At 40.1% G+C, this 22513-nt stretch overlaps 1 protein-coding gene across 3 annotated transcripts in view; it reads right to left on the bottom strand.

Moving 5' to 3' along the window:
* Window positions 1-22513, bottom strand: part of SNCAIP (synuclein alpha interacting protein) — a 320769-nt gene that overhangs the window by 37946 nt on the left and 260310 nt on the right. For all 3 annotated transcript variants that reach the window (XM_073556172.1, XM_073556094.1, XM_073556231.1), the window contains one exon: window positions 3340-3453. In XM_073556172.1, coding sequence (XP_073412273.1) covers window positions 3340-3453 — 114 coding nt within the window. The remainder of the gene's footprint in view (window positions 1-3339; window positions 3454-22513) is intronic.

Below are 22513 nucleotides of genomic sequence, written 5' to 3'. Positions count from 1 at the left end.
GTGGAATCTTTGTACTCTAATATCCCACACCAAGATGGTTTAAATGCCTGCAAATTCTTCATGGAAAACACAGGGACTGATGCTGATGCTGTGGTGAAACTTATAAAATTCATCCTCACCCACAATTACTTTGAATTTGACAACAGGATCTATCTACTGGAGACTGGCACAGCTATGGGAAGTAAAATGGCTCCACAGTATGCAAATCTTTTCATGGCAAAGCTTGAAAGCGACTTTTTGTCCTCATGCCCCATCAGGCCCCTGGCCTACTACCGTTTCATTGATGATATTTTAATCATCTGGACGGAGTCTGAGCAACAGCTAAAGACGTTCCACGAACAGTTTAATCAATTTCATCCCACCATCAATTTAACACTCAACTACTCCAATACTGAGATTAATTTTTTGGACACCATCATTAAGCTAAAAAACAATGAAATAGAGACATCCCTGTATCAGAAGCCAATCGACCGTCCAACATACCTTAAATGGGACAGTTTCCATCCAAAACACATAAAGAACTCTATTATCTATAGCCAAGCCATCAGATACAATCGTATGTGTTCCAACCCCATGGATAGAGACAAACACCTTGGTCGCCTCAAAAAGACCTTTTTGAATCAGGGTTACCATCCAAGAACAATTGAAAACCAAATTACAAGAGCCACCAGATTGTCAAGGAATCACCTGCTAAATTACAAAGCTAAAGAAGAAAATAACCGAGTGCCTCTAGTAGTCACCTACAACCCAAATCTGGAGGTGCTAAGGGGAGCTGCACGGAAATTACAACCTTTACTACAAAAAGATGCCCGATTGAAATCCAATTTTCCAGACCCCCCACTGCTGTGTTTTAGGCAGCCCCCAAATTTAAGAAGCATCATTGTCAGAAGCTCCCTGTCCTCTCCAACAGCTGCAGGAACCTTTCCTTGCAACCAGAAAAAATGTAAAACCTGTCCATTTATAATGACCACGGACAAAATAAAGATCCCCAACTCACATCAGGACTACAAGATCGCAGGTACTTTCAGCTGCATTACATCTAATGTGGTGTACTTAATTATTTGTACTAAATGTCCAACTGGGGGTCTGTATGTGGGGGAGACAGGGCAAAAGCTTAGAACAAGGATGAATGCTCATCGTCACACAATAAGAGAAAAAAGAATGGATCTACCTGTGGCAAAACATTTCTGTATCCCTGATCACAGCAGCGTGGATATGAAATTACTGGTATTGAAAGGTAACTTCAATTCTCAGAGAGAGAGACGAGTTTGGGAGTACAAATTTATGACGACCTTTGACACTCTCAGTGCTGGAATGAATGTGTCGCATGGATTTATGTCTTTTTACATCAATTAAGGAATTTCCTTTTAAAACCGTGTGGGGGCATCACAACACAGAACTGGACCCCAATCAGAGGACCATAAAACATCCGGACTCCTTATCTATGAACTGGTCCAATGTTTATATTTATGTTTCTCCCTCTCCCATATTGATAGTTCTGCTTCACGTCACTTGTCTTATCTATTGCATTTTTTCTATGCTGTATTGTGCATAAATATGTGACTTCAGATTTTGTGTTAGTCTAGCCTGATGAAGAGACCTGAGTAGTCTCGAAAGCTTGCAATGTGTTACCATCTTTTCAGTTAGCCATTAAAAGGTATCAACTACTGAGGACTCTCAATCCTGAATATTTTTCTAGTTTAACAACTGTTATTCGGTTTAGTTTTTGTACCCCTTTTCCCCTGCTATCTCCCTGCTAGGAGCTTACTGCTGTTGGATAATTAAATAAAGTTAATCCCTGCTCTGCAGCATTTGTGTTACTGCATCCCAGTACCTGCTTATTATATTTACACAACCATCCAAAGTGAGCACAACCATCACTCTCACCCTTTCTCACTTCTCTTGCGCTATTCCCAGATTGAGCGCTTCTGTTCTAACCATACTCCAGCATATAATATGTCTCGATGTACATAGCTAAGGATATTTATGCATCTATGAGATCAATTAATTAAAATACCAACAAAATAAATTATGTAGCATCTAGCCATCATTACTTTTATCTGACCCCGCAGCTGAGAGTTTGGATTTTGTGTAGTCATTTTGAAAAATTGCCCTTTAAAGCAATGTAGATCAGGGAGATATTTGAGCTGTCAATGCTGGGTATGTAGACTGCGACAAGGAGGAGGGATTTCCATTATTCTGTTAGACTTATACAAATCGGCAGCTTAGAGCAATAATTAAGTCTCATCAGGAGAATTTGAACGCTGTGTAAAGTAATGACTGTATGTACAATGGATCTCACTGACAGTCGCCACACTGCATTCCTTCATTATTTTTAACACTTCAGTAACATTCATGCATTTATTCAGATGTCCTGGTCAACGTTGATCCTTAAGGCTAGGTTCACATTGCGTTAGAGCAGTCCGTTCAACTCATGTTAAGTGGACTAATGCTACTCCTTTTTTATTTCTGCGATCGCGCTAGCGCAGATGCTCCATCTGCGCTAGCAGTGACGGACCCTCGAATGCTGCAGACCGCATCCGAGGGTCCGTCACAGCATGACGGCACATCGCTAACGCATGCCGATTATGACATGCGTTAGCGATGCGCTACGTTATGGCAGTCTATGGGAGCGTTAACGCATCCGTTACATAGCGTTAATGCCGCTTTGTAACGCAATCCATTAAACGGACTGCCATAACGCAATGTGAACCACCCCTAAGTCAGAGGTATAATAATGCATGATGTATTTTCTACACATAGTACCTGCCCATAGTTAAAGCATTCAGTGACAATATTGCACCTTGGTACAGTAATGTCACTAGTACATATATCATTGTTTGGCCGCCAGCGAGCTGAAGTGTATGGGGGAGCTTCACATATTGATGACCTTTCGTTAGGGTGGGTTGTCAGTTTCAGTTTGGTGAGGGCTGACACCTGCACCTCCAGCAATGAGCTTTAGCAGCTCTAGTGGTGGCCGACTACCTACGGTGCACAGAGCCAGAATAGCAGAGCTCCCGACGCTGTAGTAGTGGCCGTACTATGGTACTGCAGCTCAACTCCCATGAAAGTGAATGGTCCAAGAATGGCGATTACATAATGTTCAGAGTTGTGCTGGTCAAGCTCTGTATAAAGAATAAAAGTCCTAAAAATAGGCCATTAATATCAAAGCACTGGAAAAACTCCTTTAAACCAGAGATAACCAGTAATGTCTGTATGTTTTCCACTTTGGCATTAATGTGGTGCTGACATATTTTTGAAGGCAGAATGATATAATGAATATGATACGATGTATACAAATGAGAGATATTTTCATATTCCAATATTCCAGTTCCTCACCTGACCATAACTGGCTGCATAATGGATAAGGCTTGGGTGATCCTTCGAGCAACTTAGCTCAGCAATGGCTTCTGTTTCACTAACCATCCATCGAACACACTCCAGTTGACCCGTCTGAACAAAGAAAAATGAAATGCTCTGAAACATTTTAAAATATTACGGTACTTTTCATTCCAAATGCCATTATGTACAGGACAGCGTGACTAAATTCACTTTAGCAGCATGGAATTTTATGTCTTATTTCTACTGGAGTTTTTGCCAGAACTCACATATCATAAAACATTACCTACTGTTAAGGAACTACAACCGTAAGGGCTTCCACCAAGAGTGAAGAGTGCAGCTGCTTCACTAGTTTAGTCTGTCCATATCAAAAGGGGGAAAGAATAAAATACGCTTCTGTTGTCCTAGCAAAAGGTTAGGTAAAGTTAGCATTTGTTGCTTAAAAGAGATGAATGCATTTTTTTCACTTACAATTTTTTTTTTTTTCTTTAACGAGTAAAACCTTCTTATACATTAATGGCATTTTCTGCAGATATAAGCATACGAGATAGGATACCCCCTTTGGCTTGAAGGTGCGTGACTCAAGGATTCAAAGAATACCAGTGAATGAGGTTTTCCTTAAGGGGTTGTCCAACTTTAGGATACTAGTCTGCAGTCATTCTATTCTCCGGTGCCGACGATTTGCACACTTCCGGCCACATTCCAACTAGACTTGTCTGGCCTCACTGCATACACTTGCATTGAGCGAGTCTGTGCCCATCTAGTCAGCACATGACCTCATTTATGCAAATCACATACTTGTGGTCATGTGCCAGTCGCTCCTGATGCCAGCATCAGAGAATCCTCACAGCACGTGCGCTGTGAAAGTTTACAAATTTGGAGACACGTAGAGAAGTAGAGTGACTGCAGACTTGTTTCCTAAAGCTGGACAACCTCTTTAAAAATTATGTGATAAAATGCCCATATATCCTGTTTGTCCTATGTGAATCTAAGGTGACAGACTACAAGAAAAATTTGGTCAGATGCTGCAATTACACTTCCTACTACTTCTCCCCATCTTCTTGCTAATTTACCAAATGTAACATTATATTAACAAAAAGCACAAAAAGCAGTGGACAGATGGGCGGTAGTATGACTGCAGGATCAGACTACTAGGCTTTGTTTGTAGTCTGTTACCATGGTGACACATAGGTTTCCCTAAAACTTATGGTTATTTTAATGAAGACTAATTGCAAAGTTGCTTTATTTTTTAATAATAAAAAATGGATCTAAATGTGTTCATGCCATAATTCGTTATGCTAGAATCTGTCCGGCCCGTAGATATTAAACAAGAGTCTTCCCTGTAAGATTTTACTAACTATAAATGCCACCAACCATCAAAATATTATCTCTTGGTTTTATTTCTTTAAGAACAATGAAAAAAAAAAATTTTGAAATGGTAAAAAATATTTATTGCTATTGACGCGGAAATGATCTCTTGTTATGTAGGATAATGAATCTCCTTGCATAAACGTAAAAAATGTCAGTGAAGTTATTATGTATCAAAAATAATATGTCTGCATTATTTTGTACTTATTAATATAAATAAAAAGATAACAATATACAAAGATTTCACTTATTCACAATGTGGCACCCCGTGATCACCATGGTCAGCACCCTCCTGCATGGAGCTGTTGATCTATCTTTTTCAGTATTTTGGCTTTTCCTGCAGGATTACATTACATACTGCGGAAACAATCCTTCAGTCTCCTAAGCAATTGTTACGTTCTGAATCCTAATTGTTCTTGACCAGTTGGGTATTTGGTATAATTTGATAGATGGTCCCTAAGAGAATATCTTATGAAATCTAGCCTAGGTGTACATCCCAGGTGAGCTGTCCGGAAAAAAATATATATAGTCAAAGGAGTAATTTGAGGTTTCTTTTTCCATACTGCTACACCAGAGTGAATGACAAAATCCGGTAGTGCGGTAGTTAGTATCACATATACACAGGGAATGGCAGCAACTTTCAATTTCATGTTTTCTTACAAGTGAACCGATTTGGATAAGCTGCTCGTTTTGCCTTGGGTTACCATGACCTTAGGAGGTAATAATTGCTTGTGATTGGGATATGTTGGGTCACAGCAGTTATTCCTGTTTTTTTTTTTACCATGTGGAAACTGCAGAATGTTTAAAATAAACATCATTAATAAATTCAGAGATTACCAGGTTCCAAATACTCAAGTGAAATAATTTCTAGTACTAATACTTAATAATATTCCATTAATCAATCAGAGATCCACTGACATAGGGGAAAAGCCCCATAAAGAAAACGAGTTCATTCCTCTTTAAAATAGGTTGATGTTCAGAAAGAGTCTTTTTCCCCCAAAAACAGACCCCATGTATTGCTGCATCTACAGCACTCACTAACCTCCGCATGTGTCTGCGCGATTTAGCTCCTTTCTTTTTAGGAAATTGCACTCATAGTAGATCCTGAGAAAATCTGAACAATTTCTATAGGAAACACTTAGGAAGCAGGGGGCGTAAAAAGGGATAAAACAGAAACAGGTTTCTCTTTTGGGGAGATCAACCTATTATTCAAGAAGGGATGGACTGCTTTAGCTTGCTACAGACATATTCCGTATAAAAGGTAATGGCTACATGTCTTGGTGCCAGATTAATTAATTGTTCAGATTATATTATTGAAAACTTAGGCAAGAAAGTGAAAGAACTGGGAGCGCAGGTGGTCTTCTCTTCCATCCTCCCAGTCGATGGCCATGGAACAAGGAGGTGGAATAAGATTCTGCAGGTGAACAACTGGCTACGTCGATGGTGCCGTCAGAAACGATAAGGATTTCTGGATCACGGAGTGAATTACCTATACGATGGACTACTTGCTAGAGATAGGGTGCACCTTACGAAGACTGGAAAAAAAGTATTTGGAAGTCGCCTTGCTACACTTGTAAGGAGAGCTTTAAACTAGAACAACGTGGGAAGGGAAGCAAAAGACCAGAAAAAGCCATACACCTGACAGATGCTATTGAGAACTCTGCTATTAGAAGTGGAAAGGAAGAACAAAGACAAAAGAATCTAAATAATAAAAATATTGGAGAAAGAGAAAACAATCACAAACTAAAATGTTTCTATACTAATGCACAAAGCATGGGCAACAAACAAGGAGAATTGGAACTACTAACGCAGGAAAAGAAATATGATGTCATTGGAATCACTGAAACTTGGTGGGACAATACACATGATTGGAATACAAGACTAGAAGGATACAACTTATTTGCAAGAAACAGACTTGATAAACGAGGAGGGGGTGTCGCATTGTATGTTAGAAACGCGTATATCTGCACAGAGATTGAAGCTTCAGAGACTGGGAGTTCTGTGGAAACTGTTTGGGTAAGAATACAAGGACAGAACAATGGAAAGGACACCATTGTAGGCATTTACTACAGGCCGCCTGTGCAAGCTGAAGATATGGATGAACTCTTTATGCATCAAATGGCCAAGTTCTCCAAAAAATATGACATAGTTGTCATGGGAGATTTCAACTATCCAGATATTTGTTGGGAATCTCTCTCAGGCAAAACTAACAGGTCAAGGAAATTCTTATCCTCTCTTGCTGACAACTTTATCTTCCAAAAGGTAGTGGAGAAAACAAGGGGAACTGCTACCTTGGATCTAATTCTTATAAACAGGGAGGAAATGGATGAGGAGGTAAAAGTGGCTGGGACCCCAGGAGGTAGCGACCATGCTATTTTAGAATTTTGGATAACTAGAGGAGGAAGACCTGTGAAGACTCAGACTTCAAGGTTAGATTTCAGAAAGGCAGATTTTAAGGGATTCAGAAAGAGAATTGGAGGGATCCAATGGCTGGATATCCTTATATCCTTAAAGACAAAAATGTCCAGGAAAGATGGGAAATCTTGAAAAATGAAATTCTCAAAGCACAATTGTTAACAATTCTGAAAAGAGGGAAGAATAGGAAGCATTTAAGGAAACCAGGATGGATGAACACAGAACTTAAGCACATGTTAAAAAGGAAGAAAGAAATGTTTATAAAATGGAAAGAGGAAGGCATATCTAAAGAAGAATATAATGATGTCTGCAGAACCTGCAGTGCACAAATCAGATTATCTAAAGCTGACAATGAATTGAGGCTTGCAAGAGATGTCAAAAGCAATAATAAAGGATTTTGGCGATATGTCAAAAGTAAAAGAAAAGTCAAAGATGCTATAGCATTTTTACAGGATGAAAATGATGAAATGGTAAGACAGGATGTTGAGAAGGCCGAACTTTTAAATTCCTTTTTTGCATCTGTTTTCTCTCAGAAAGGAAATGTAACATCAACTGTTCTTCACTGTCCTATTAAGGGAATAGAAGAATACAGGATATCTATAAACAGAAAGATAGTGAGGAAACACTTAGCTAACCTAAATGAATTCAAGTCTCCAGGTCCAGATGAATTACACCCCAGAGTACTGAAGGAGATAGCAGAAGAAATTTTTGAACCCCTCTCTTTAATCTTTGAAAATTCTTGGAGAACAGGAGAAGTCCCAGAAGACTGGAGAAGAGCAAATGTTGTTCCTATCTTCAAAAAGGGGAAGAAGGTGGACCCAGGCAACTATAGGCCGGTGAGTCTGACTTCTATACCAGGAAAGATCTTTGAACAAATTATTAAACAACATGTATGTCAGTACCTGGATAAGAATGAAGTGATTAAACAGAGTCAGCATGGGTTTGTAACTAATAAGTCATCCTAACTGAATTTCCTTCTATGACGGAATCACTGATTGGGTGGATCAAGGAAATGCTGTAGATATAGTATATCTTGACTTCAGCAAAGCATTTGACAAAGTGTCTCATACAATCCTTATTGAAAAAATGACTAAAGTATGGAATGGACAAGGCAACTGTTAGGTGGATTCATAACTGGCTTAGTGATCGGACCCAAAGAGTGGTCATAAATGGCTGCACATCCAGTTGGAAGAATGTCTCAAGTGGGGTACCACAGGGCTCTGTCCTGGGCCCTGTATTGTTCATCATCTTTATCAACGATTTAGATGAAGGAATTGAGGGTAAACTGATTACATTTGCTGATGACACAAAGCTAGGAGGGATAGCTAATACAAGAGAAGAGAGAGGATTCAAAAAGATATAAATAAATTGGAGCAGTGGGCAGCAACTAACAGAATGGTTTTTAACGGAAAAATGCAAAGTACTACATCTGGGCAATAAAAATGAAAAAAGCATATACAGAATGGGAGGAATAGGGCTAAGCAACAGCACATGTGAAAAAGACTTGGGTATACTAATATATCACAGACTGAATATGAGTCAACAGTGTGATGCAGCAGCAAAAAAGGCAAATGCAATTCTAGGATGTAATAACAGAAGCATACAGTCTAGATCACGTGAAGTCATTATTGCCCTCTACTCCTCTTTGGTCAGACCTCATCTGGAATATTGTGTCCAGTTTTGGGCACCACATTTTAAAAAAAACATCAACAAACTGGAGCAAGTTCAGAAAAGAGCGACCTGAATGGTGACCGGTCTGCAAACCCTGTCTTATGAGGAAAGGTTGCAGGATTTGGGAATGTTTAGTTTGCAAAAGAGAAGACTGAGAGGAGACTTAATAGCTGTCTACAAATATCTAAAGGGCTGTCGCATTGTAGAAGGATCATCTTTATTCTCATTTGCACAAGGAAAGACTAGAAGCAATGGGATGAAACTGAATGGGAGGAGACACAGATTAGATATTAGAAAAAACTTTTTGACAGTTAGCGTGATCAATGACTGGAACAGGTTGCCACGAGAAGTGGTGAGTTCTCCTTCAATGGAAGTCTTCAAACAGAGGCTGGACAGACATCTGACTGGGATGATTTAGCGAATCCTGCTTTGAGCAGGGGGTTGGACCAGATGGCCCAGGAGGTCCCTTCCAACGCTACGATTCTATGATATTATGAAAATATGATTTTATACATTGGATGACAGGTATAAATTTATTATAAATTATTATTTAAAAGTAATACTTTAAGCACTCTGGACTGTCCTGTGATACTTTTGGAAAAACAGATTATTATGAAGGAACCTCCAGATAAAGTTTTCCTATGTGAGGAACCCCTCTAACGATCTTGCAAAATAATAAACACATCACTGAATGAAGAAACTGTAGAATTTTTTTTTAATAGAAGAAGGGCCGTATTTGGCATTTCTGCATCCCTAGGCACTATAAGTGGTCACGCCCCCTATTGGTAAGTCAGACAAAGGCCTCATGCAGATGTCAGTGTTACAAGTACAAATTCTATCCGTATTTTTCATGGCTATAACAGGTAACCATTATGGTCTATGGGACAGTTCATATATCTGTGTTTTTTCACGGCGATATGTACACTTTTTTTTACAGTACAACATTTGAAAAGTGCTAATACAAGTCTATGGGTCCAGAAAAAACACATATCACACAGATAGTAACAGTACACAGTCTGTGATTAACATTGTAAAGTATAGGAGAAGCTTTGCCATTTATTTATTAATCTGTGAAAACCACTGACGTTAAGTGATGGTAAAAACAGACATGGACCACATACTGATGACTGATGGTAAAAACGGGCACACGGCCCCGTCAACGCATATCACTGAGTGCTGTTTTGTGGGGGTTCAGATCTAAGCCCCAACAGAGCCACTAAACACAATTGCACCAAACAGGCTGTCAAGCACCCGGAGCATGAGCAAAATGTTCATCCATTCAGTGAAATAAGTTATAAGCTTGCTTAAAGAGGTGTCCACTACTTTAGCATCGATGATCTTTCCTTAGTATATGTCATCAATGTCTGGCTGGTGGGTGTGTAACACCTGGCACTCCCATTGATCAACTGTTCTTGATGTCGGTGGCAGCTGGATTTGCTCAGTCACGGAGTTACACAGCTCCATCTACTGGCCGGGTACTATATGTCTGCCCCCTGCGCTATGCAGCTCCGTAACTAAGAAGTTCTGGCCGTCGACACAGAGCACAGCTGATCACACCCCCACTGATCAGACACTGATAACCTATCCTAAGGATAGGTAATAAAGTAGTGGGCAACCTCTTTAAATATCATTGTTCTCGGCGGCGGATAGTTCTGTCTAAACATGTGCTGCCGAGAACAATCTTATGATACAATATGTGCAGGGAAGGAGCATATTAAAGGATTTGCCTAGATTTGTCATGTCTTAAGGCCCCTTTACATTTAGCGATGCACCAGTGATCCCGACCACTATACGACCCGGTCAGGATCGCTGGTGCATCGCTAAATGGTCGCTAGTGAGCTGACAAACAGGCAGATCTCACTAGCGATGCAGCAGCGGTCGGCGGTCGCACTTACCTTTCAGACGTGACGAGGATGTCCATCTTCCGCCCGCATCCATGGCTCGCTCGTCGGCGCCAGCAGGAAGCCGACGACGAGAAATGGACCAGGCCGATCTCGCGCAATCAGTGACAGACAACGGGGGAGCCGGTCAGAGGTAAGTATCACATGTAGCGATATCGCTAGCAATATCGCTGCTGCGTCACAAAATCGGTGACGCTTTAGTGATATTGCTAGCGATATCGCTATGTGTAAAGCCCCCTTTAGAATTGAACTGAGTGAGGCAGCGCACGTCTAGTCGGAATGTGGCCAGAAGTGTGGTCACATTACTGACCGCTCTCGCCAGCACCATTGGAGAATTCTAACAGCGCGCAGTTTACTGTGGACATTCAGAAGTCTGCAGTTACAGGCTACTAAATACAATGCAACAATTAAAGATCCATCAGCTCAGTTTGTTGTTGAATTTCAGAAATTTTGCAAAAAATTATTTACAAATTTTTGAAACATTTCGTTTGGGAATTTGGACACATGAAACGACGGAAATTTTCTGCAGCGTTATGTCTGCATTGTATTTTTCAGACAAGTAATATAATTAAAGTTATGGCTTCCATTTTATGACAATAACATTTATTGGGAGAAGCTCTGTAGCTGCTGAAATCTTTACGTGTCTCCCAGTTACATGACTGCATCCTATGACTCGTAATAGAACTAATCATTTATTAATATTGGGCTCAGGTCAAAATTCGTATAATAAAAAAAGCAGAATATGTTAGCTGCACTGGCTGTATGTAGTCTTAGATGTATGTTTTATGTATTCTTTCCAAATGATTATGCCTTATTTACGACTGGAAGGTGTCTTAGAGAATTCCCTCTTTACTCTTTTTCCAAATATATTTAATCTTTCTTGAACCAGACAGACTCCACATTGGAAACCATCCAAAATAAAAAAAAGTTCATCATGACTGAACCTTATGGCAAAAGCATTAGAAAACCTGTCAGTCTGCACTCGCTTGGGGTTATGAATCAAGCCCGTAAAGTAGACGTTTCTCCACCAAAATGACTTCAGGCACCATTTATAATCAACATATTTTGCTTCTGCACATTTTTAATAGTTTGACATGAGTTGAAATACGGGATATATGTAAAGTCCGTGGAATAAAGCAACCGTGACATGTAAATTCAGCACCGCGCTAAGGTTGGAGTCCTATTTGTATCTCCCCTTTATTTTGCTTTATCATGGAAATATAAAAAAGTTGGTCATATCCATGACATACAATTAAGTTTTCCATAGAATTTTGTGGTGTATCTACCCTCTCTTGTTCCTCCTGGAAATTTCCATGAGTCAATTTATTCATATATTACCCAGAGGAATAATATATCAACTGTACAACAAATGGGCTCTGATTCATCAAAACAATTTTGCCAGAATTCTAGCCTAAATTGCTTGAAAGATTCACAGAACTCGTAGTGGAGCAAAATTTGAGACTATTGGCATCTTCATCACAGTTTCTCTGAAAATAGCTGGAGCTGGGGCAGGACATAGGCCTGGCAGGGGAGTGACGCCACAGTTTGTCAAATTCATTATGAGCTATGGCGTCCCCTGCACCAGAAGTGTTACTGTAGTCACCAACTGGAGTAAGATTTGGGGCGAGGCACATGGCAACACACATCACTTGCTGGAGACTCCAGATTCATGAAGTGGCGCTTCTGACTCCACCTCACCCCCTTATTAAGATCGACAAGAACATTTCCGAAATCGATGAACCAGGGACAAAGAATAAGCTTTTACTAAGACTCTCTCTTTAAAGTTGGTTCCAGGTCATTTTTAACAGATTTCTGTCTCGATCAATTTTCATTTTTGCGGTTTCATTTTTTTCCTGCATCTTTCAAGAGCCATAACTTTTTATTGATTGATATAGCGACAGGTGGGCTTGATTTTTTGCAGAACAAGCTGTAGTTTTTAATGGCCGCATTAACATAACCTTAGAAAGTACTAAAAACTGGAACAAATAAAAATTGAAATTGGGTAAAATGGTGAAAAAAACCTTCATTCTGTCATTGTCATTCTGAATTTTTTTTCAATATTAACAGGAGATTTTATTCTGGAGGTCAGCATGATCACAAATGTGTACAGTTATTTAAAAAAAAGGAAAAATTGAATTTTTTTTTCACTTTTGGATGGACCTATCAGTGTAAAGGCATATATTTAGGGTGAAGTAAGGTATGGGCAGCACTGTTGCTTTGAAATGCTGGGATCCTGGGTTCAAATCCCACCAAGGACAACATCTATAAGGAGCCTGTATGTTCTCCCCATGTTTGGTGAGTTTCCTCAGGGTTCTCTGGTTTCCTCCCAAAGAATACTGATAGGGAATCTAGATTGTGAGGCTCAGTGGGGACAGTGATGATAATGTCTAAGGCACTGAGGAATATGATGGCGCTATATAAGCAAAACATAATACTAAAACTGAAAAATGGTAACTTTGGTGGTTTTATAGTTTTAATACACTGGCAATATGGCTAAAATCATTTTAGACTCCAAAAGATATAAAAGATCTGACTGTTGTGGACACAGCATTACTAAATAAGGCTACACTTTTTCTTTAGTTTTGTTTTCGGAATAGGAAAGTAGTCTTGAGCTGTTATGACAACACCGTCTGTATCCAGAGATCACGTAGCAAAGGTGGAAAGGACTTTCCTCGCTATCCGACCTCTAAGGGTATGTGCGGAAGATCAGTAAATGCTGCAGGTTGGACGATACGTACTTGTGCAGCGTCCAGATGTGACAGCATAGTGGATGGGATTTCAAGAAATCCCATGTCCACTATGTGCCCACAGATGCCCGCGGATCAGCAGTGGAGACAGACATGCAGGGCGTCTCTCCATATCGCAAGAATGTGAAATTCTCTTGTGGAGACGCGAGTCTCCGCAAGACAAATGTCACCAATAGAATGCATTGGATGCGGTGAATCCTCATGGTTCAGTGAACACATATCACCTGTGTTTAATAGACTGCAGCACTTTAGACGCAGAGGACATGTGCTGCATCCAAAGTGCTGCCACTCCCAGATCATGTGCACACGGCCTTAAATTCTGCTGTTAGCATTTAAGTGGCTGGGTAGTGAGAGAAATCCCTTCCACAGCAGCAATCAGGGCTACTAGCTTCAATCACTGTTTTGTTTTGGGCAGGTCCTGCTTCTGAGTTCGCTCCGTGCATCTGCACCAACACACAATCAATATTGAAGTTGCAACACCAAGATGGAAAAGTTGTTGAATTATGGAAATCCTAGGATGGAGAGACATATTAGGCGGATCCACAGCGTGTTTTCTGGCAGAATTGCACCAAATCAGCAAAAGATTGCTCAAGCAACGTTATGGGAATCCAGAATTGGTGTGCACATGCTGCGGAAAATTCCATCCTGATTCGCGGCGTTTTATTTTCCGCAGCATGTCAATTCTTTTTGCAGATCTGCAGCATTTCTGCACCCATTATCTTACATTGAGTCAGTCAAATCCACAGCAGGTATAAAAAGGTTTGCAGATTTGTTGCGGATTTGAGTGCCAAAAACACTGCAGAAAGGAAAGAGGAAGAGTTTGTGGGAGGACAATATGTGTGTGGGCGGAAAATATTTCTGAACAGAGAATATTTGTGAGCGGAGAATATGTGAGTGTCTGTCTGCGGGTGTCTGTGTGTGTACCCAGGCGTCGTCTGAAGGGACTACTACTCCCATCCGGCTAGGTCTGCTGTCACATATAACAGTGAGAGCATGAGCCGTTGATGGGAGAGTTGTCCCATCATCCGGCAACTGTGTTCAATTATAAAAAAAATTTTTTTTTTATATAATTACATACAATATACATACTTACCAAACAACTAATCCCCGTCACCCGTGTCTCCTACAACAAAAATAAAATAAACCAACATATACTTACCTTTCTGCTATAGTCCATTTAATAACAAGTGTCCTACGACGATCTCACGTGTAGAACAGTCACAAACTATTAACATGTTTGAGAGCCACTGATGCATTGATTTACAGTTGTGGCCAAAAGTATTGACACCCCTGCAATTCTGTCAGATAATACTCAGTTTCTTCCTGAAAATGATTGCAAACACAAATTCTTTGGTATTATCTTCATTTAATTTGTCTTAAATGAAAAAACACAAAAAGAATTGTCCTAAAGCCAAATTGGATATAATTCCTCACCAAACATAAAAAATAGGGTGGACAAAAGTATTGGCACTGTTCGAAAAATCATGTGATGCTTCTCTAATTTGTGTAATTAACAGCACCTGTAACTAACCTCTGGCACCTAACAGGTGTTGGCAATAACTAAATCACACTTGCAGCCAGTTGACATGGATTAAAGTTGACTCAACCTCTGTCCTGTGTCCTTGTGTGCACCACATTGAGCATGGAGAAAAGAAAGAAGGCCAAAGAACTGTCTGAGGACTTGAGAAACCAAATTGTGAGGAAGCATGAGCAATCTCAAGGCTACAAGTCCATCTCCAGACCTGAATGTTCCTGTGTCTACCATGCACAGTGTCATCAAGAAGTTTAAAGCCCATGACACTGTGGCTAACCTCCCTAGATGTGGACGGAAAAGAAAAATTGACAAGAGATTTCAACGCAAGATTGTGCGGATAATCAGAATTGAAAAGTCTAGAAAAAAGAAAGCTTCAATACTAAATCATCCAAATAGAAATTGGAAGCCATATTCAAAATATAAAAATGTACATATTTTATTGAGATATAATTAAAATCACAAGCAAAAAAACAAATAAGAGTGTAAAAGTGGGTACTGTAAAAGATCACCACAACAAGAGGTAAGAAAATGTAGTCAAAATAATATGCGTCCATCTTTTTGCCGTATTTTACATAGGTATGTTTTCATTCCTTTACCTTGCCTTTACATCTGCACTTTTGCATTTATTATCTACATTGAAAACTTTGGCATGCACTTGAATGAATATATATTTATCCACATTTGGATTAGTAATTTTTGAAAAAGATGGACGCATATTATTTTGACTACATTTTCTTACCTCTTGTTGTGGTGATCTTTTACAGTACCCACTTTTACACTCTTATTTGTTTTTTTGCTTGTGATTTTAATTATATCTCAATAAAATATGTGCATTTTTATATTTTGAATATGGCTTCCATTTTCTATTTGGAAGATTGTGCGGATGTTGGATAAAGAACCTCGACTAACATCCAAACAAGTTCAAGCTGCCCTGCAGTCCGAGGGTACAACAGTGTCAACCCGTACTATCCGTCGGCATCTGAATGAAAAGGGACTGTATGGTAGGAGACCCAGGAAGACCCCACTTCTTACCCTGAGACATAAAAAAGCCAGGCTGGAGTTTGCCAAAACTTACCTGAAAAAGCCTAAAATGTTTTGGAAGAATGTTCTCTGGTCAGATGAGACAAAAGTAGAGCTTTTTGGGCAAAGGCATCAACATAGAGTTTACAGGAGAAAAAAAGAGGCATTCAAAGAAAAGAACACGGTCCCTACAGTCAAACATGGCGGAGGTTCCCTGATGTTTTGGGGTTGCTTTGCTGCCTCTGGCACTGGACTGCTTGACCGTGTGCATGGCATTATGAAATCTGAAGACTACCCACAAATTTTGCAGCATAATGTAGGGCCCAGTGTGAGAAAGCTGGGTCTCCCTCAGAGGTCATGGGTCTTCCAGCAGGACAATGACCCAAAACACACCAATAAGCACTAAAAATGGTTTCAGAGAAAGCACTAGAGACTTCAAAGGTGGCCAGCAATAAGTCCAGACCTGAATCCCATAGAACACCTGTGGAGAGATCTAAAAATGGCAGTTTGGAGAAGGTACCCTTCAAATATCAGGGACCTGGAGCAGTTTGCCAAAGAAGAATGGTCTAAAATTCCAGCAGAGCATTGTGAGAAACTCATTGATGGTTACGGGAAGCGGTTGGTCGCAGTTATTGTGGCTAAAGGTTGTGCAACCAAGTATTAGGCTGAGGGTGCCAATACTTTTGTCTGGCCCATTTTTGGAGTTTTGAGAATTGTTTTTGAGGTGCAGATGACAAGAGCGAGCCAGTGATCGAATGTGGGGGGGGGGGAAGGAAAGCTCAGAATCAAGTATGACCCCAAGACAGCGGGCATGTTGCTGGGGAGTAATAGTGGAGCCACACACAGAAATGGCAATGTCGGGTATAGGTATATTAGTAGAGGGAGGAAACACAAGGAGTTCAGTCTTTGACAGGTTCAGTTTCAGATATAGTGAGGACATGATGCTAGACACAGTGTTTAGACAATCGCCGGTGTTTTCTAGAAAGGCTGGCGTGATGTCAGGAGAAGAAGCGTATAATTGGGTGTCATCATAGAGATGGTACTGGAAACCAAATCTACTGATTGTTTGACCAATAGGGGCAATGTACAAGGAGAAGAGGAGGGGGCCTAGGACTGATCCTTGAGGAACCCCAACAGTAAGGGCAAGGTGAGAGGAGGAGGAACCGGCAAAAGATACAGTAAAGGAGCGGTCAGAGAGATAGGAGGAGAACCAGGAGAGAACGGTGTCCTTGAGGCCAGTGGAATGGAGCATAGTGAGGAGGAGCTGATGATCCACAGTGTCAAATGCTGCAGAGAGATCCAAGAGAATTAGCATGGAGTAATGACCATTAGATTTAGCTGTAAGTAGATCATTAGAGACTTTAGTGAGGGCAGTTTCAGTAGAGTGTAAGGAGCGGAAGCCGGATTGGAGAGGGTCGAAAAGAAAGTTATCAGAGAAACAGCGGAAAAGACGGGAGTGGACCAGGCGTTACAGGAGGTTAGAGATGAAGGGAAGATTAGTGACAGGTCTATAGTTAGCGGCACAGTTTTGGTCGAGGGATGGTTTTTTAAGTAGTGGATGTATGATGGCATGCTTAAATGAGGAGGGAAAGATACCAGAAGAGAGAGAGAGGTTAAATATTTTAGTTAGGTGAGTGGTGACAGCAGGGGAAAGGGACTAGAGGAGATGTGACGGAAATGGGTCACTGATGCAAGTGGTTGGGCGAGAAGATGCAAGGAGCCTGCTTACTTCTTCTTCTGTGACTGGTTCAAAATCAGAGAGAGAGCTAGATGCAGTGGGGGAGGGAGGACAGTGCATGGTATGAGGTGATTGGGAGATAATTTCCTGTCGGATCTGGTCAATTTTTTCTTTGAAGTAATTGGCCAGATCGTCAGCTCGGAGCTCCGTGGTTGGGGCCTGTACTCTTGGGTTGAGTAGAGAATGAAAAGTGTCAGAGACGTTTCGGTTTATTGGACAGTGAGGTGATGAGGGTGTTGAAATAGGTTTGTTTGGAGAGGTGAAGGGCAGTTTTGTATGTTCGAAGCATAAACTTATAATGGATGAAATGTTTGTGTAGATTGGATTTTCTCCACAGACGCTCGGCGCACCTGGAGCACCGCTGCAGGAAACGTGTTTGCAGGGTGTGCCAGGGTTGTCACCGTCTGTGTTGTGGTGTTCTATTTATAGCGGGTGCAAATTCATCCAGGGCACTTTGAAGTGTTTCACTGTAATGCTTCAGTGCAGAATCAGGACATGAGAGGGAGGAGATAGGGGCCAATGAAGACTGCAAGTTCTTCGTAAGTTTCTGGGTGTTAATGGCCTGTATGTTTCTTTAAGTATGGACAGTGGGGGTGACCTGAGCGGCCTGGCAGTTCTTGATAGAGAATGAAAGAAGATTGTGGTCAGAGAGCGAGAGAGGGGAGTTTGCGAAGTCATCCACTGCACAAAGCCGAGAGAAGGCCAAGTCGAGGGAGTTTCCGTCTTCATGCGTTGTACAGTGGAGGATCATGTGACCAGAACCTTCTTAAACTGAACTTTGAAAATAGGAAAGTCTTTCAATTGAAGGACACTGTAGGACGGGTATGATCACATGACCCTCTAACATAAAGCGGTACTAATTAGCAGGTAGAATTTTATAAAGATCAAAAGTGAACCTGTAGTACCTATATATTACAGTACAATACTTGTTTTCAGACCTATGTGGCCTGAAGGTCTTCTAAAGGGAGAAACAAAATGTACCGTATATAAGCTATACTTGACTTCAAAGAACTGCATGGCACATAAAGTATGCTGGCGCCAGCCCTGGAGGACAGGAGGAAACTTTCTTCATTCCAATTCTCTAGTGTTATAGAAAAAAACAAAACATATTCTTAAGTGAAAGGAACATTGCTATTCTTATTCATACAAAAAGTAAAATTAATGGAGATTAAATCTTTGAAGACCTAACTGCAAAATATTTTTTGTAACTATTTTTGTTAGGGCTATAAATTAAAAGTCATAACTGCAGGTTTTTATTAACATCACACACTGTAGAAGAAATCGGCCACCAACGTAGTTTTCATGACGTATTAGGAAATACAACTTTGTAATTAAAAACAGTACATAAATGTGGTGTAAAGAACTCAACACAAGAAGGCTATTAAATGCAATGCTTCAATATGGTTTTCTTTTTACACAATAGCAAACACAAAGGAACTGTCAGTGTATTAAGATTAGTAATTTTTTTTTTTTTTAAAAAAGGTTGTCCAGTGACAAGTCATCAAACAAGTCGATCACTGGCAGTCCAACAGCTGAGACTTACACAGATTTACAGAATGGAGACATTTTATCCTTCTTAGAATGAAGTGTCACTGTGCATGATCGATCGCCACTTCATTCATTCTTTATGGGGCTGCTGATCACTGTTCTTGGCTTTTTTAAGCAGCCCCATAGATAATGAAGGAGCGGTGGTTGGGGGTGCGACCTTTTATTTTTTTAATGGGGATAAAAATTCCTTGTTCTGCCAGGTCTCAGCGGTGGTACACCCACAAATCAGAAAGTTATCATTCATCCTGTGGATAGGATCTGTGATCTTGTTTTCACTTTACAACTTATAAGTCAGAAATGTCAACTTGTAATTGTAGTCAATGTGATAATTTGTGGGTGACTATCAAAGTGTTCAGGCATGGCAATCACTGAAGTGATATTCAAATCAGTCTAGAAAAAATCTGTACTGTGTTTATTGGCAATGTGGATTACCTATTGCAGACGACTGGAAGGCATCATAGAGGCATAGCAACACTTCCTTACACATAATAGGTTTTTTATTTCGGTTCATGAGTGTCTGGCACTCCGCTCGACTAGGACTCTGCTAATGAACTACATTGCACAGTATATGATTTCTCTTTTATAACTAGAAGAATACTTTAAAGGGATTTTCTAGCTCTTTAAAGTTGATAGTATATCCCTACATAAGGCCATCAATATTAGATGGGAAAGGATCTGATTTGCAGCATCTCCACTGATCTGCTATTTGCTATTTCACTCACTGTGAGTGCCATGTCTTCTTTATTGTTGACACTACAGAAACCTGAACACCGTACATTTAGTAGAGGCTTTGCTGGATAATGCACTTTTGTCTTATTGACTTACTAAATGTACAAATGTATCAGATGGGTACAGTGAGGACACAACATTTATTATCTGGACTTATTATTTCAGTAGGTGCAGGGGAATGAGCTATTGTTCATATGAGACTGAATGTTGACTCTTATTGTCAATTGAATTGATGTTTGTTCATTGGCTGCTGTTTAGTATTTTAGCCTTAGTATTATTCTCCTATCCTTGGGAAACAAAGGCACAGGATAATTGAACAATGTTTGTTAATATGTTGATTATGCACTGTTGGTCTGCAAATATGAAGAACAAACTATGCATGTTATTTGATCACTGGAGCAATGAGAAATTACCTCCTTCCACCTACCCCGACCCTGTGGAGAAATGCCTGAATGAGAGCTGTGAACTATATAAAGAGGCTCTGCCTCTGTTTTGAGAGTCTCTACTTGACAGTAGTCATGGCATCATGGCTCCAACTGAAGGAATACAGAGCTACTCCACAGACCATCTCTGAACCCCCAAAGAAGTTTGGAGAATCCAGGTTGGGACAATCGGGTCACCTGGCCAAGTTCCTCAATTGTCTGTCAGCTTCCTAAGCTTGTCGTTACCTCCTCTCTATGGTTCCCCATCACTGGTGAGGGTACCCGGACCTGGAAGGAAAGACCTGAAGTCACAGCTGCTCTAATCCCAGAAAATCAGCAGAAGGGTGAGACTCTGGAATTTTCACCATCTTGCGTATTTCCTGGGACTGTGCTATATATTATTGCCTGTTGGTGGTTCAATAAAGTATTGTCACACTGTTTTACCTTCACCCTGTGTTGTCTGAGTAGTATTATGCCCATGAGAAAAGGGATCGGGTGTTCAGTGGAATGAGTCCTGGTCTGTGCGGTCTCAGGCCAGCGGACGAGAGCACCAACTGACCCCAGTGTCTTCACAGGTACCAAGAGTTGAACAACCAACAATCTAATATATTGTAGACTGGCTACAAATAATATAGTTCTGAAAAACTCCTTTAAAAGATGTCAAATTTCAAATCTGATATTCTGAGATAAAGCATGTTAGAGCGTAGCTACCACATTGGAGAAGTCTCAAAGAAAGCTTTTCTGCTGGTCTTTACTCCATTTCTTCAACGCTGTATTATCTAATGTTTTCTTTAGTTTTTTAAGAATGTTATTATGTTTACAGTACCCCTTATTCAAAAGAAGAGATGTAAGGTTGGTGTTTGACCGATTATTCTACTTACTACATTCATGATGGACTGAACCAGTTAACCAATCACTAATGAGATACAGAGAAATGTTCAGTGACTGGATTATTTGGCAGGATCAAAAGCAAGGAAAGGACAGAGATATAATAATTATATATTTTTAAATATGAAAGAAAACTATTTTTTTCCTAGTTTCAGTATTGTTGACACATTGTTTCAGAGCTCTACAGTCTACACCATCATGTATGGACAAACTAAATACGAAATTTTAAACAGGAGATCGCCACAAATACTGTGATGTAAGTCATGGAGCTGGTTAGCATGCCTTGTGCCTTATATACTGTAGCATAGCAGTTTGGAAGAAATATACGAGTTTCATTTATTTTTTACTCCTCTCATAAGTTCTTTGGTTTATAAGGATTTTATTGGGGAATGGCAGGTCTCCAATAACTTAAGTAATGCAGAAAATCAAATGTCAACACGTTAAATGGAGGTGATAGTTTTTTATTGGACTAAGTTAAAGAATCTGTTTTCAAAAGGCACAGTTTGGTAAAAATCCTCAATATTATTTAAGTCTAAAGTAAATATACACTTGCTAAGTTGTAAAACATATGAGAGTTAGGCGAAACGTTTGGCATTATTTCTAATTATTACATGCATGCAATAACCAAAGTCCCAGCTAAGCATTTTTAGAAAAAAATTGCTGCTACATTCAAAGTCTACATGGCAGGTGCCGAGGTAGAACTAACACTGGAGCCCAGGTGCCTGAAGAAGCCTAAAGTTCTCTCTGCTACATAAGTAACCAATAAGTTCTTAACTGTTGAGGAGGAGCCTATTACAGATTTCATAGGAGAAAATGTTCAGAATCAGGAGAAAAATAAATAATAAACGGGTCCATGCTTCATTGCATTTGAGTTGACAAGTTCAGGCTTTAAAAATCTTTTTTAAAAATATTTCTGTGAAAGTCAAAGCATTTTCGGACAGAACCAGAAACTTCATAATACAAAGACACTAGATACTACACAAAAAAGAAGGATCCAATCAATCTAGAAGACTGGACTCACATAATTACAGTATGCCATTTCTAAGGTTCTGGGACTCCAGCAAACCGAAATGGAGAAAATGTCGAACAGTGTTGAACCCTACCAGGAGTGGATGGCCTACTGAAATGTCACCAAGAGCATATAACTTTGAATCAAGGAGATCAGAAGAGAACCGAGACAACACCAAAAGAAC

This window comes from Dendrobates tinctorius, unplaced genomic scaffold (genome assembly GCF_039654945.1).
Source record: "Dendrobates tinctorius isolate UK_male_01 unplaced genomic scaffold, ASM3965494v1 ptg000003l, whole genome shotgun sequence".
NCBI classification, from domain to species: Eukaryota; Metazoa; Chordata; class Amphibia; order Anura; family Dendrobatidae; genus Dendrobates; species Dendrobates tinctorius.
The sequence above is the reverse complement of the archived record's forward strand: the minus strand, read 5'-3'. Positions and strand labels throughout refer to the sequence as shown.